Source organism: Symphalangus syndactylus, chromosome 11 (assembly GCF_028878055.3).
Source record: "Symphalangus syndactylus isolate Jambi chromosome 11, NHGRI_mSymSyn1-v2.1_pri, whole genome shotgun sequence".
Taxonomy (NCBI): Eukaryota; Metazoa; Chordata; class Mammalia; order Primates; family Hylobatidae; genus Symphalangus; species Symphalangus syndactylus.
In genome coordinates, this window is record NC_072433.2 from 46,106,672 (window position 1) to 46,121,761 (window position 15,090).

At 39.3% G+C, this 15,090-nt stretch overlaps 1 protein-coding gene across 3 annotated transcripts in view; it reads right to left on the reverse strand.

Moving 5' to 3' along the window:
- Positions 1 to 15,090, reverse strand: part of LOC129457799 (UPF0547 protein C16orf87) — a 132,273-nt gene extending 117,183 nt beyond the window's left edge. The window contains exons 1-2 of one of the 3 annotated variants that reach the window (XM_055233304.2): positions 14,660 to 15,090; positions 7,946 to 8,042 (exon numbers count right to left, since the gene is read on the reverse strand). In XM_055233304.2, coding sequence (XP_055089279.1) covers positions 7,946 to 8,042; positions 14,660 to 14,725 — 163 coding nt within the window. In that variant the 5' untranslated portion in view covers positions 14,726 to 15,090. The remainder of the gene's footprint in view (positions 1 to 7,945; positions 8,043 to 14,659) is intronic. The other 2 variants (XM_055233305.2, XM_063611894.1) reach the window with 2 other exon arrangements.

The window sequence follows — 15,090 nt, forward strand, 5'->3', positions numbered from 1 at the left end:
ATGCTTGATGACAAAATTTTAGATGTAGAAAGGAAAATCAACAAAATTTCCTGGAATAAAGCAAAAAGAAAAAAAGAGAATGTGACATAAAGAAAAATAAAGGAAAGATCCAAGAAACCTAATAGATATCCCTATGACAGAACTGCTAATTATCTACCCATTATTCTTTCTCCCTATCTTCTTTAAGAACAGAATCTTGTTCTGTTAAAGAGGACAATATGCCTAAAATAGGTATACATTCTCAAGACTCTCCCTGCAGGTGAGGTGGCATCTAGCTCTAGCCAATGACAGGTAAGTGAAACTGGGTAAGGTTTCCAGAAAGATTTTTTTCAAGGGAAGAAGCATAGCTGGCATGCCCCTTTGTCTCTCTGCTCTTCCCTCTTCTTCCTTCTTGAAATGTGTATAGGATGCTTAGACGTGCAATGAGAACTACCTCAGAACAATGAGGATAAGCCACATCTTCTTAAGGTGTAAGAGAAGAGACTGTCTTTGATGACATCATTGAGCCACTATCCTTGTACTGCCTATCTTTATCCTTCTTACAATACAGTGTCAGTTTCCAAGACAGTGTACAAGGCAATCCTAACATGATCCTATACGCATGCCAGAATGAAAAGAAAAGGAAAGGGAGGGAAAAGCAATAATGGATAAAAACCGCCTTGAGTTGAAGACCTGAGCTTTCAGATGGAAAGGACCCACTGAATGCCAAGGAAGAATGAGAACAAAATTAAAGTGTGAATGCAAAACAAAGGCACTCTCCACAATAGAAGATAGGAAATGTACATTATGTCTTTTCTGGAAAAGTTTTTCCAGAAATAAAACAATTTCTGGGAAATTTGTTCCAAAAGTAAAAACACATGGGTTAAAAAGAACAAAGACATAGTATGTAAGAAAGAGTGGTACCAGGTGCGGTGGCTCACCCCTGTAATTCCAGTACTTTGGGAGGCCAAGGCAGGCAGATCCACGTGAGGTCAGAAGTTCAAGACCAGCCTCGCCAACACAGAGAAACCCTATCTCTACTAAAAATAAAAAAAATTAGCCAGGCATGGTAGCACACACCTGTAATCCCAACTACTAGGGAGGCTGAGGCAGAAGAATCATTTGAACCTGGGAGGTGGAGGTTGCAGTGAGCCGAGATCAGACCACTGCACTCCAGCCTGGGTGATAGAGCAAGACTCTGTCTCAAAAAAAAAAGAAAGAAAGAAAGAGTGGGATTATCCTGGGAGTACAATGGAAAGAAATCCTAGTACACTAGCTGTACGGCAGACCTAAAAACAATCAGTCTTAATTAGAAGTCAAAGAACTCTATGAAAAGTGTTTTAAAGATGAATATAGATATCATAGACTATATGATTAAGAACCTAAAAGTACAGGTTCAGAGGTAAAGGTATGCATTTTTTTCATCAAAAGGCAAAAAAAAAAAAAACCCCACAAAAATCAACTATATAAAAGCCACGTTCCATATAGGAATGTACAGCACTTTTATGCAATTAGCATGTAAGGAACGATGCTTGCTTTTCTTTTTTTTTAATTTTTGTATTTTTAGTAGAGATGGGTTTTTACCATGTTGGCCAGGTTGGTCTTGAACTCCTGACCTCAAGTGATCCATCTGCCTCAGCCTCTCAAAGTGCTGGGATTATAGGCATGAGTCACCGCGCCTGGCCAGCAAGTAAAGAACAATACTTTCTGATTAACAAAACCAAACCTCCACAGTCAAGTAGTTCAGAGTTGAGGACCACTTATACTACTGAATTAATACTCAATCACTTTGGATTTATAAAAGGTACAGGTGATAATCATTTCTCCATTTTTTTCCCTTAACTAAAAGTGAACTTGTCATTTATGAACTTCTTTGCTTATCAGTCTTAGCCTATTAACTTATATTAAAGAATAATTTGAAAACTAAGTTTAGGGTTTTTTTCCCTTTTTTCTTTCTCCCAATAAAAAAATGAGGAGGTTATTTATTTGACTACGCTTACTCTAAACCTTTTACTCACTGAAAATTACATAGTTAAAATACTGATAAGCAATTATAATTTCCCACTGTCTCAACTATTTTTTCTTTCATTTATAGGAAACTCTAAATTTTAAATTTTATTAAATTTTAAATTCTGAATTTTATGAACTAGTGTCCATTTAGAAATTTACTTTTTCTTCTATAGTTTTTATAATTAAAATTTTCTTCTTTTTAAATTTGAGATAGAGTCTCACTCTGTCACTCAGGCTGGAGTGCAGTGGTGAGATCACCGCTCACTGCAACCTCTGCTTCCCAGGCTCAAGCAATCCTCCCACCTCAGCCTCCCAAGTAGCTGAGACAACAGGCGCACACCACTGAGGCAGAAAAATAGGGTCTGGAGGCAGGGAACTAAGGCAATCTCACACTTCAGCTATAACAGGAAATATCCTCTTCATAGGGCATAGGCCAAGTAAATGACTTTGTAACTTTACTTCATCCTCTCCATAGGGCATAGGCCAAGTAAATAACTTTGTAACCTTACTTCATCCTCTCCTTTTACATAGGGTGTGCCCCAAATAGAGGGTATTTAAACTCTCAAAAACTCTGTAACTAACAGGACCTTTGAGCCTATGCTCCAAGCCCACTCCCACGCTGTACTTTCATTTTCAATAAATCCCTTCATTCCTTCCTTGCTTTGTGTGTTTCGTCCAATTCTTTGTTCAAGACACCAAGAACCTGGACACTCTCCACAGTTAACATCACCACGCCTGGCTAATTTTTTGTATTTTTCTTTTTCACAGACAGGGTTTTGCCATGTTGCCCAGCCTGGTCTTGAACTCTTGAGCTCAAAGTGATCTGCTTGCCTTGGCCTCCCAAAGCACTGGGATTACAGGTGTGAGACCTTGTGCCCCAGCCTGAGCATTCTTCTTTTTTTTTTTTTTTTTTTTGAGATGGAGTTTCACTCTTGTTGCTCAGGCTGGAGTACAATGGTACGATCTTGGCTCACTGTAACCTCCGCCTCACTGGTTCAAGCAATTCTCCTGCCTCAGCCTCCCAAGTATTTGAGATTACAGGTGCACACCACCATGCCCGGCTAATTTTTATATTTTTAGTAGAGACGGGGTTTCACCATGTTGGCCAGGCTGGTCTCAAACTCCTGACCTCAGGTGATCCGCCCACCTCGGCCTCCTAAAATACTGGGATTACAGGCTGAGCATTTCTTAACACAGTGTTACTGCTAACACGCATCTCTTTCTCTCACCAAAATTAAACTTTAAAAAACTCATTAATTCCACCAGGCGCAGTGGCTCATGCCTGTAATCCCAGCACTTTGGGAGGCCAAGGCGGGCGGATCACCTGAAGTCAGGAGTTTGAGACCAGCCTGACCAACATGGAGAAACCCCACCTCTACTAAAAATACAAAATTAGCCGGGTGTGGTGACACATTCCTGTAATCCTAACTACTTGGGAGGCTGGGACAGGAGAATGGCTCGAATCCAGGAGGCAGACGTTGCAGAGGTTGTGGTGAGCCAATATCGTGCCATTGCACTCCAGCCTGGGAAACAAGAGCGAGACTCAAAAAAAAAAATTTTTTTTCATTAATTCCTGCAATACATTTTATGTATACATATTTTCAGCTACACTAAGTTCTATATAGTTTTACTCTACCACCTCCTTATTTCTCTGAATGTTATGAAGGTATAACTAATTGATTAGTATATATGAAAAACATGAGTTTTAAACAATTCATTTCTAGCTAAATCTATTCAGCCTAACAGATTCTTTTCTTCTTGCACATCACAAACTGTGTACAATAATTAAATAAGAGCTTTCAACCTAGTGAAATTTTAAGAATATCTTTTATAGCTTTATTTTTAAAATCAACGAGCTTTATAGTTCTTTTTTAAAAAAGATGTTTACTTATGCAAACAAGTCTTCCTTGACTCTGTACTTGTTATATAGTTACCTATCTATCCATTTATGTATTTACTTATTAATACTACATGTAGAAATCATTTTGTGGGGTTTTAAAAACAAACAAGCTCATATCCAAGTATTGTTTTGCAGTTTTTCCTTAAATTAACAATGTTTTAGAGATCTTTCCATTTCAGTACATAAAATCTGTATCATTCTTTCAAACTAGCACACACTATTAACTAAAAGATAATTTAGCTATTTAATTTAACCATTCCCCTACTGATTACAGAAGGCTTACTAACAACCTTCTGCTATTATAAACTGTTGCCCTGAAAACCCTAGTAAATGCTTCATTGTGTATACAAACAATTAGGCTCTCTAGGCTACCTACCTACCTACTGATTAAGAGCTCTGCATTCTAGGCTATGTGTATTTAAACCTTTTAACAACTACTGGTAAGACTGGTCTCCAAAACAGCTGTACCAACGTATGCTCCCACCAATAGTATGAGACTATCCATTTTGCCATACTCATGAAAGTACTTAGAAATTCTTTACATTTATGTGAACTGTGGGCAAAAAGAATGGCATTTCGTTTCAACCACATTTCCCTGATAATTAGTGAAGTTGGTTGTCTTTCAGATATATAGTGTACATTTTCATTTCTTCTATTAATTCTCTACTACTTTCCTTAAAACTGAAATGTTCTATATCTCACTGACAACATTAAGCACTTGATAAATTGTAGTGACCTTAAACTCTTCTCAATTCCCTACATACTATGGGATTATCCAAGGCAAATCTTACTTCTAAGAAATTTAATTGTAAAAACGAGTATTACTGAGCACCTAAAACTTACCATGCTTTGCAAATGTTAAACATTTTCATATGTACTTCAATCCTCTAACACCGGTACTATGAATCTATCTTATAAACAAACAACAGTTGCTCATGGAGGTTAACTAGGCTGCTTAGAAAGGGACAGAATTTGAATGTGAAGCCAGGTTTTCTGACCCCCATGTCTGTACTCTACCAAACATTTTTGAGGCTTTGAATACTCTTAATCCTCTCCCTAAAATCTTTTCCTCCTGTGGTTTCTATGGCACAGCCTATCCTTGATGTTGCTCCTTCCTTTCTGGTTTGGTTTTGTTGCTGGTTCTTCCTCCTCCTGCAGGGATTTCTGGGCTTCAATGTTTCATCTTCACTTCAAAGTCAAAAGACCACTCTTATTAAACAAGGAAACCTCAGGAAACTCCAAATACAAAATAATAATGAATTGCTTCTTAAAACTCATTGCCATGACTTACATAATATTGTGCTGTTGGTTTTTCTCCTACAGCTGACATTTCTTCTTAGTTGATCTGACCTGTCTGTAAAATTGGTGTTTGTCAGAGTTTAGTCCCTGAATGCCTTCCTCTTCCTAACTTACAAACTCTCCACCACGAGCTCATCCATTTTCTATGATGACAACTACCATTTAGTCACTGATGGCTCAAAAGTTTTACCTGCAGCTGAGGCTGCAGACTATATGTCCAAGTGAAAAAAAAATCTACATGGATGATGTTTCTATACCCAAAATTAAATTCTTCATCTTTCCCCCACAGCATGTTTTCCCTCTTATATTCTCTTTTAACTAGCAATCCAAGTCAGAGATCTGGGAATCTTCTAAATTCTTCCCTCTGGTTTAAATGGTTAAACTGAACAACTCATTAACACTTGTATCATCTGTTCCTTCTTTTTTTCATTTTGTTTTAGACAAGGTCTCACTCTGTCACCCAGGCTAGAATACAGTGGTACGATCACAGCTCACTGCAGCCTCAACTTCCCAGGCTGACGTGATCCTCCTGCCTCAGCCTCCCAAAATGCTGGAATTATGGGCGTAAGCCATCATGCCTGGCCCTGTTCCTTCTTTTATCTTTGCTGACTTTCTTAACTCATTTCTCATCTGAATCACTGGTACATAAAAGGAGCTCAAAAATACTTGAATAAAAAAAAATAAGCACTTTGTCTCCCTAAGAACAAGGACCATGTCTTATTCATTTTTAGAAACTCAGCACTGAGCTGACATGCCACCCCAAAAATAGCTACCGAGTGAATCACCATTTCAGGGTTCCTTTATCTAAACCAAACTCTCAGAGAGTAAGATCCAGAAATGCATTTTTAACAAGCTCTCTGGATGAATCCTATACAGCCAACCCAGCAACCGCCTTTAAGAACCAATGAATTATGTTCATTCTCATGGTGAGAAGAGAACTGAAACAGTGACAGAAATGGAACTAAACAAGTTTTCTGCCACTTCTATATAGATCTAAGATAAATAAACCTCTCAGACATAAATAAAAATTATTATTGAATCATCTGCTACTATAACCACTCTTCGTCTAACTCAGTATCCTTAGTTAACCTACTGCAATAATCCACTTCCATATTTGTACCCCTACAAACTATTCTCTACACAGCAGCTAGAATGATCTTTCTAAAACTCAAATCAGAGGATGCCATCTTTTCCTCACTTCATCCCACCCCATCTCAGGGCCAGTTTCTCCTCACAGTTTACAAACAAAACCCAAACTTCTTACTCTGGTTTACAAAGCTCTATATAATCTAGCCTCTGCCTAGCCCTGTGAACTCATCTTCCACTCTTCTAATCATACTGTCTACACTGCAATCACAATGGTCTTTTTTGTTCCTAAAATATAAAACATTTTGTCCAACCTTAGAACTTTTGCACTTGCTATTTCCATCTGTCAAGAATGTTCTTCTCCCTGATCTTATCATGGCTAGCCCCTTCTACCCACTGAGACTCCATTTAAATGTCACCTCCTCATAGGGGCCTTCTCTAACCACCCAATCAAAAGTAGCCTTCCAGTCACTTGATAGGACTATAAAGCATTTATCACAAGGTTATATTTTCTCTGTATATTTGTTCACTGTCTATCTCCCACTCACAAGAATATAAGCTCCATGACAGCAGTAAATCTGCCTTAACAGTAGAATTCAGTGCTTTGTGCCCAAGGCTTGGAATAGTGTCTAGCATATAGCAGGTGCTCAGTATATATTTGTAATCAACCTACTCTTATTTCGAGGTCACCACCGTATGAAAGTCTGCTTTTAGCCAAGAATAAGTAACAAAATTGTATATTTTAATATTAATAAATATGTCTGTTGAATAAATCCAATTTGTCTACGTTAATGGAAAAGCAACAAGTTCAAACAAAATCATTTTTTGGATATCCTCAGTCAGGGAACTGCAAAATATAGCCAACATGTCTAAAAACGTTTTTCATACCAAAACCAAGTTATATTTTTCAATGGTCACTAGTTTAAAAAAAAAAAAAAAACTTTAAAGTTGCTGCAAATTTTACCACCATTGTGAGAGAAAAAACTCAAATGTCCATCAACAGGAGAATGGATAAACAAATCTCCATACAAAGACTCCTACCAAGCAATAAAAAGGAATGAACTCTTATTGGTACATACAACATGGCTGAATCCTAAATAATTACACTCAGTGAAAGAAGCCAGGCAAAAAAGAGTACATACTATATGATTCCATTTATATGAACAGTAACAGAAAGCAGATCTGTGGTTACCTGGGGTGGAGGTAGCAGGAAGGAGGGATTACAAGGGGAACTAGGACACTTTTGAAATTGATGAATGTTCATAATATTGATTGTGGTGATTGATTGGTATATACATATGTCAAAACTTATCAAACTGTGCACTTCAAATACATCCACTTTACTCAATGTCAATTATTACTAAAGCTATTTTTTAAAAAAAGTTTTTATATCAGATCAGGTCACTCCCCATGCTAAAACCCTTCAATGGTTCTCCACCTTCAAAAATAAAAAATTTGTTACAAGCGTTATCAGCATGGTAAAGGACTTAACATTTAAATGGAATGCACATGAAACCAACGTCATAAACTAATTCCGATAGTTAATAAAAGCCAAAAACACTTTAATAGATTTAAACTTTTAACTTCAACAAAAAATGTAAACAGTAAATTCACAAAAATTAACTTTATATTTCTACATCAAAAAGCTAAAAATGTATTAAACTCAGTTACCTGTAGAAGGTGGTGATTTCTCTGAGTGTTTTGCATTTAAAAGTTTTCTGCTAATAAATATATAACCACAAGGACATGATTTACATGCAACAGGAACCTGTAGGAAAAAAAGAAAAATATATATTTTTACTATTTTTCTACTGTTAAATTTATCAGTGTCTATGTGGTCTCCTCAAATGAATGATAAATTACTTGAAGTAGGAATCACGTATTTATTTAAACCTCAACTCCTTACAACAAATTATCTGAGATGAGTATCATATCACATAGATATTCACATTCTTTTCTTTTTTTTTTTTTTTTGAGACGGAGTTTCACTCTGTCACCCAGGCTAGAGTGCAGTGGCATGATCTAGGCTCACTGCAACTTCCGCCTCCCGAGTTCAAGTGATTCTTCTGCCTCAGCCTCCCAAGTAGCTGGGACTACAGGCACGCGCTACCATGCCCAGCTAATTTTTGTATTTTTAGTAGAGATGGGGTTTTACCATATTGGCCAGGTTGGTCTCGAACTCCTCACCTCGTGATCCGCCCACCTCAGCCTCTCAAAGTGCTAAGATAACAGAAGTGAGCCACCACACCCGGCCTGATACTCATATTCTTCTACTGCTTAACAAAACCATGAGGACTATACCATACCAATACCATAAAAAAATAAATGCGTATTAAATATGTACTGATGTGAGTGACCAATAGAAAACTGTAATAGGGTCAGAGCAAGGGGAAGTATGTGGAAAAAAAGGTAGCATTTCCTAAAATGTTAGTTTGACAGCATTTTACGGCACAGAACAAATTTGAAAAGGGTGAGTGGGTAGGAAGTCATTAAAGTAATCCTGGTAAAAGATTATGAAGGACCAAGTGGAATAGTGAGAATGGAAATGGAAAAAGGTAGATCTGCCAGAGTTTCCAAGGCAAGAAAAACAGACAAAGGCCCAAACTGATGACTGGTAATAAAGTGGGAAGAAGTGAAAATAACTCAGGATTCTAACATGAGGGGAGAAGATATCAACTACCACTGACAAAAAAAGAATAAAGAATAGTTTACAGCAACCAGATTTTTCTTAAATTGTTGTGGATAGATAGTAAGTGTACATGTTTATGGGGTACACTAATACAGACATGCAATGAGTAACAATCATATCATGGAAAATTGGGTATTCAACCCCTCAAGCATTCATCCTTTGTGTTATAAACAATCTATACTCTTTTAGTTATTTTTAAATGTACAATTAAATTATTATTGACTATAGGACTGGGCGTGGTGGCTCACACCTGTAATCCCAGCGCTTTGGGAGGCCGAGGCAGCTGGATCACTTGAGGTCAGGAGTTTGAGACCAGCCTGACCAACATGGTGAAACCCCGTCCCTACTAAAAAAAATAAAAAATTAGCCAGGCGTCATGGCACACGCCTGTAATCCCAGCTACTTGGGAGGCTGAGACAGGAGAATCGCTTGAACCCAGAAGGCGGAGGTTGCAGTGAGCCAAGAGCGCACCATTGCACTCCAGCCTGGGCAACATGAGCAAGACTCCGTCTCAAAAAAAAAAGAAAAAAAAATTATTATTGACTATAGTCCCCCTGTTGTGCTATCAAATATTAGGTTTTATTCTTTCTAACAACAACCAGTTTGAGGGGCAAAAGTATGCTAACATGAAAAAAGAGAATGTAGGAGAAAGTAGGAATTTAGATCCAGAATCTTATATCTTAGTTCCAGGAATGACTCTGGACAAGATATTTAAGATCTTCAAGCTTCTGTTTCCAAATCTGCAAAAGACGTAAATTTCCTTTCTCTACTCCAAACTTATAACTGTTTTTTAAGCCAAGTGCTACTGAAAATCATTGAAAAAATTTTTTAGTTTTCCCCATAATCATTTCACCCATATCAAAGTTAACGATCCTTGGAATCAAGACATGTTCACCAAAAGTCTGAAACTAATCTCAATGAAAAAGTATTTACAGAATAATTACAGTAAGAAAACTGCAATTCTCTTTGTAAGATAAATTCCCCCATTTGGCAGTTGTTCTGTTATGTAAAAAACTGAGTTAAAATTATGAAGCTTTTTATCTATGTATGTACAGAATGCCTCATGTTATAGAATCTAAATACTTGATCTAATTGAGCCAAATTGAAATTTTGGCAGAATAATTCCTTTTCTTTGTATAAAAACATTGAACAAAGGATCTCCAATTTGTATTTGAGAAAAATAACAAAGAAATCAATAAAAAAAATCAAACTCCAGATTTGTCTAACAGCTTGCTTTGTTAAGAATGTAATGAGATCCCTTCAAATCACGACAAAAAAAGCTACATTTTTTAAATAGTGTAAAATATGTCTAAAATAGATGTCTGACATTTTTTCAAATTTCATATCTTCGTAGAAACCAAGCTCAGAGGCACTGACTCATTTCCTTTACACCTAAACATATTATTAAGGGCATCCACAGTAATGTAAATTGTTTTAAATTAATGCTATCCAAAATACACAAATGCATGTTCTTACTCAACAGCTCCTCTCCTAATCAGCAAGCATTTTCTTCCAGCTACTGAAACTCAATAAATTTGAATTTGGGTTTCAATCTTATACAAAAGAACATCATATCAATCCATCTCCAGAATTAACAGTGTTGCAGTTAGATGAGAAATGGACATTTGGCTTTGGGACCCAGAATGCACAAACACTGACTAACTGAATTGACAGGTTGATTTTCATCCACAAATGAAAGTGTTTTATGCTCAATAAACCCTCATGTGCCTGAGTTAATTCATTCTATAGTCTTGTTTAAAATAAAAAGTTCCTTCCCCACAATCTCTGCCCTGGAGAAAAAAAAACAAAAAACACACCACCACCACCATCACCATCCTAGATCCTATAAAAAGAATTATGAAATAGGTTGGACAACTTCAGTAATATTAACCTCATTTCATTAATTATAGTATAATTTAGATTTTAAACAAACACACTAAAGTTTCTTTAAATTTCAGTTGATAACACTAAACATAACAGTAATAAAATTCTAATGTTACACTTTCAGGATTTTCAAAGAAAAGAAAATATTCAAAGTATTGTTTACTGATAGTTTACTGGGCATTAATTCACTTTTTGAAGAAAAGATTTAGGCTGTTTGTATGTTTTACAAGTAAAACAGATTTTTATTTATTTATTTATCTTTTTTTTTTTTTTGAGATGAAGTCTCACTCTTGTACCCCAGGCTGGATTGCAATGACGCGATCTCGGCTCACTGCAACCTCTGCCTCCCAGATTCAAGTGATTCTCCTCCCTTAGCCTCCTGAGTAGCTGGGATTACAGGTGCCTGCCACCACGCCCGCTAATTTTTGTATTTTTAGTAGAGACGGGGTTTCACCATGTTGGCCAGGCTGGTCTCAAACTCCTGATCTCAGGTGATCCACCCACCTCGGCCTTCCAAAGTGCTGGGATTACAGGCGTGAGCCACCGTGCCCAGCCTGGATTTTTTAAATCTGAAAAAAAAAAAAAAAAAAAAAAAAAAAATTCTGGTCCTATAGTGCTATAGTGTTTCACTGATTTTTTACTTTTTTTTTTTTTTTTTTTGAGACAGAGTCTCTGTCACCCAGGCTGGAGTATAGTGGTGCGATCTCGGCTTACTGCAACCTCTGCCTCCCGGGTTCAATCGATTCTCCTGCCTCAGCCTCCCAAGTAGCTGGGACTACAGGTGCATGCCACCACACCCAGCTAATTTTTCAGTAGAGACAGGATTTCACCGCGTTAGCCAGGATGGTCTGAACTTCTGACCTCGTGATCCACCCGCCTCGGCCTCCCAAAGTACTGGGATTACAGGCGTAAGCCACCGCGCACAGCTGTTTAACTGATTTTTTAAAAGCTCCAAAATAATTACATTACGGATAACTCGTTTATATTCTTTACTACTGAAAGAACCAAAGGAACTTACACCAGACATATTTTCTATACAGCACATAAAATGTCCTTTAAATTAAAAAAAAGCTGCTCTATTTAAAAAAAAAATGAAGGCAAAAACAGAAGCACACACAAAAGATACCAGAAAACTGACAAGAATCTTAAGCACTGATGCACACAAAATGGCTCAGTAATTGTGAGTGATTGATGGATATGAAACCCCTTGAAAATGAAAAGCACTGTGGTTTAAGATGTTTTAGAATGATATGTTCAATAGAAGCCTGCAAAGGAGATGTTACAAAGCAGTTGAAAATCTAGCTTTTTCTTGTTTGCTGATCTCTGTACCCATTTTTCAAACTTACACACACATACCAAATCTACACAAATCTAATCCACTGGGAAATCTCAAATTTAAAGATTTTACATTTATGTTTATAAACTATACCTAAATTCGAATTTAATTTTTTTAGGCAACTTAGAATCACAGCAGTATTCTAATGTTTAGAAAATGGCTTTCTGGATTATAATCATATTCTGGTTTATAACTAAAAGAAGCTAGTACTTTTAAATAATTAGAAAGCTAAAATTAATCCATTATTTCTTCACATCAGGTTCATATCACCAAAAGTTTTAACTAGTCCTTATGTATGTTATATTCACTTAAGTATTTGGAATAAAGGACAAAACAAACCAACTCATTAAATTAGGTACTAGCTTGCTATGGGCGGAATCATGCACCCCCGACATCCAAATTCATATATTGAAGCCCTAACCGCAATGTGATGGTATTTGGAGATGGGCCCTTTGAGAGATAATTAGGTTTAAATTAAGTCATGAGGGTGGGGCCCTCATGATGTGATTAGGGACCTTTTAAGAAAAGGGAGAGAGCTTGACCCTCTCTCTGCCATGTGAGGACACCAAGAAGACAGCCATCTGCAAGCCAAGAAGAGAGCCCTCACCAGAACATAATCATGCTTGCACCGTTTATCTTGGACTTCCAGCCTCCAGAACTGTGAGAAAATAAATTTCTGTTGTTTAAGCCACCCATCTATGGTATTTTGTTATGGCAGCCAAAGCTGCCATAAGCTGATTTTACATGAAAGAATAAATATGGGGGAGGGGGTGTATAACAAAATGAATGTGATCTTTCCAAATAAAACGCTGATTTTGTTTTGTTGAACAGTTTTTCAGAAACTCCTGTAAGTTTATTATCCTTTGCTCTTTTATATAAAAATAGCCATAAAAAACTGGCTATTTTTCCCAAAAGGTTGCTTTATGCCAATTAGAACAAAGTCAGGATTTGCAAATATTTGTGCCTTACAGAAACTGGAATGCATAACGCATACCATGTAAACCTTATACTTCTACACAATTAACTGGAATAATTGGAAATGATTTAAACACTGAAATAATCTCCCGCAGAGTCATATCGCAAAGTCCAGTTTTGTCAAAATTTAACAAATTTAGTTTAGTAGTAAGAATGAAAGTAACTCTTTGGAAAACATGACTGAACTGTTTTTATACTGCATACTGGTATAGCTCCTACACTGTATTTCTTGCACAACCCTTTTCTGATAAGCATTTTTACTACAGCCCATAAAGGATACTTAATAAAACATGTAACATGTTTTCTGTTAAAATTTGAAAAACCTACAAGAATTCTCCTTGAAAAATGCACTAAAATCAGCTTATTAAAAAGTCTCCAGCCATTTCAAATTGCTCTTGATTTAAAAAAAAAAAGGCGGTAGGGGGAGGGGAGGAGAGAAAGGTAGTCATTTTGAAAAAATTCACTTAGTGGAAAAGGAAAAAACACACCCAGATCTACATGTTGTTAACAAACGAGGGCCTTAGGAATGGTTTTAACTGAAGTAGTTTTAACTCATTAGATGTTAAGGCTTAAAGGAATGTCTATTATTCCAGTAAAGAATTGAGACACGCTTCAACACAGCGATCACTGAAATGAGATGTTTTAAATTACAACTATTACACCACGAACTCAATGTAGAAAGGAATCGTCTCAAATTCAAGAAACCAGATAGAGAGATAGAGATAGAGAGAGAGAGAGAGAGAGACATTCAGACAGACAGAGATATAGATCTGGAAGCAGACAGGCCAAATTTGTAACAGTGGATACTGCGAGGGGTGGGGAAGTAAGGAGCGCCCAAAGAGGAGGAAGGGCTTAAACGGGGGCCTTATTCAATCATGACCCATTAAAAACAATGTAAAGGCAGGATTCGTGATTGCACAGCAAAAATATAATAAATACACAGGGAAAAAAATCTCCAAATTCGCCGAAACTCAAAATCATTACACGCGGCCCCCTTTGTCCCACTCAGGCGCCCGCCCCGGTCGCGGAGGGGCCGTTTTGGGGGAGCCCCGCACCCGTCGGAACCGGGAACAAAGCCGCCCCGGCCGCAGAAGGGGCTCTCGGAGCCAGGGCCTGGCCTCGGAGGCGGGGTGCGGCGCACTCTCGCCGGGACTGCGGCCCGCAGGCTCCCACCGCTGTCACCGCCGCCGGCGAGGAGAGTCTGGGGCTCCAGACAGCCGCCCGGTGAGCCCACCACAGGCGCGCTACCCCAGCGGCCGGGACTCAGCAGAAGGGGCTTGGCCGTCTGGCCGCCGCCAGGTGGACACTGGCGGGCCACGGCCCCGTGCTTTTCCCGGGAAACCCCTCGGTGCAGCCCGACCGGCCCCGGACCCCCGCCGCCGCCGGCGGGCTCCAGGATCTGCCCACCGCTTGGCCGCCGGGAGCCCGGCAAGGCCCCCCTCCACAGACACGGCCGCCAAGCCACTGCCGCCCGCCCGCGCGCCCGGCCCCCGGCACCCACCTGTTGGTCGCATTCGGGGCATGATTTGGTGGCCATCTTCACTTTCTTGGCTCGAGTTGCAGACATGCTCCTCTCCCTCAGCGGCGGCGGCAACGACGGCTCGGACTCCTCCCCTCGCACTTCGGCAGCCCGGCCTCCGCCCGCCCCGTCCCTGCGGGCCTCACCAAGCCTCTGGCGGGTGCGCGCGCGCGCGCGTGCGCGAGCTCGCGCGGGACCTGCGCGCCAAGGGGGCGGGGCGGAGCGTCGGCCGGAGGCTCCTGGGTCCGCGACACGCGCTCCCACGGCGGCTCGCGACCCACAGCCCGCCCGCGAGCGCGCTCAGAGTATCACGAGAGGAGACAAGACCGCCTGGACCGCCCCGGCGCGGCAGTGGCCACGCCTCCTCTCGGCCTGGCCGACTACGAGGAGGCAAGGCCTGGGCGGGACTCGGC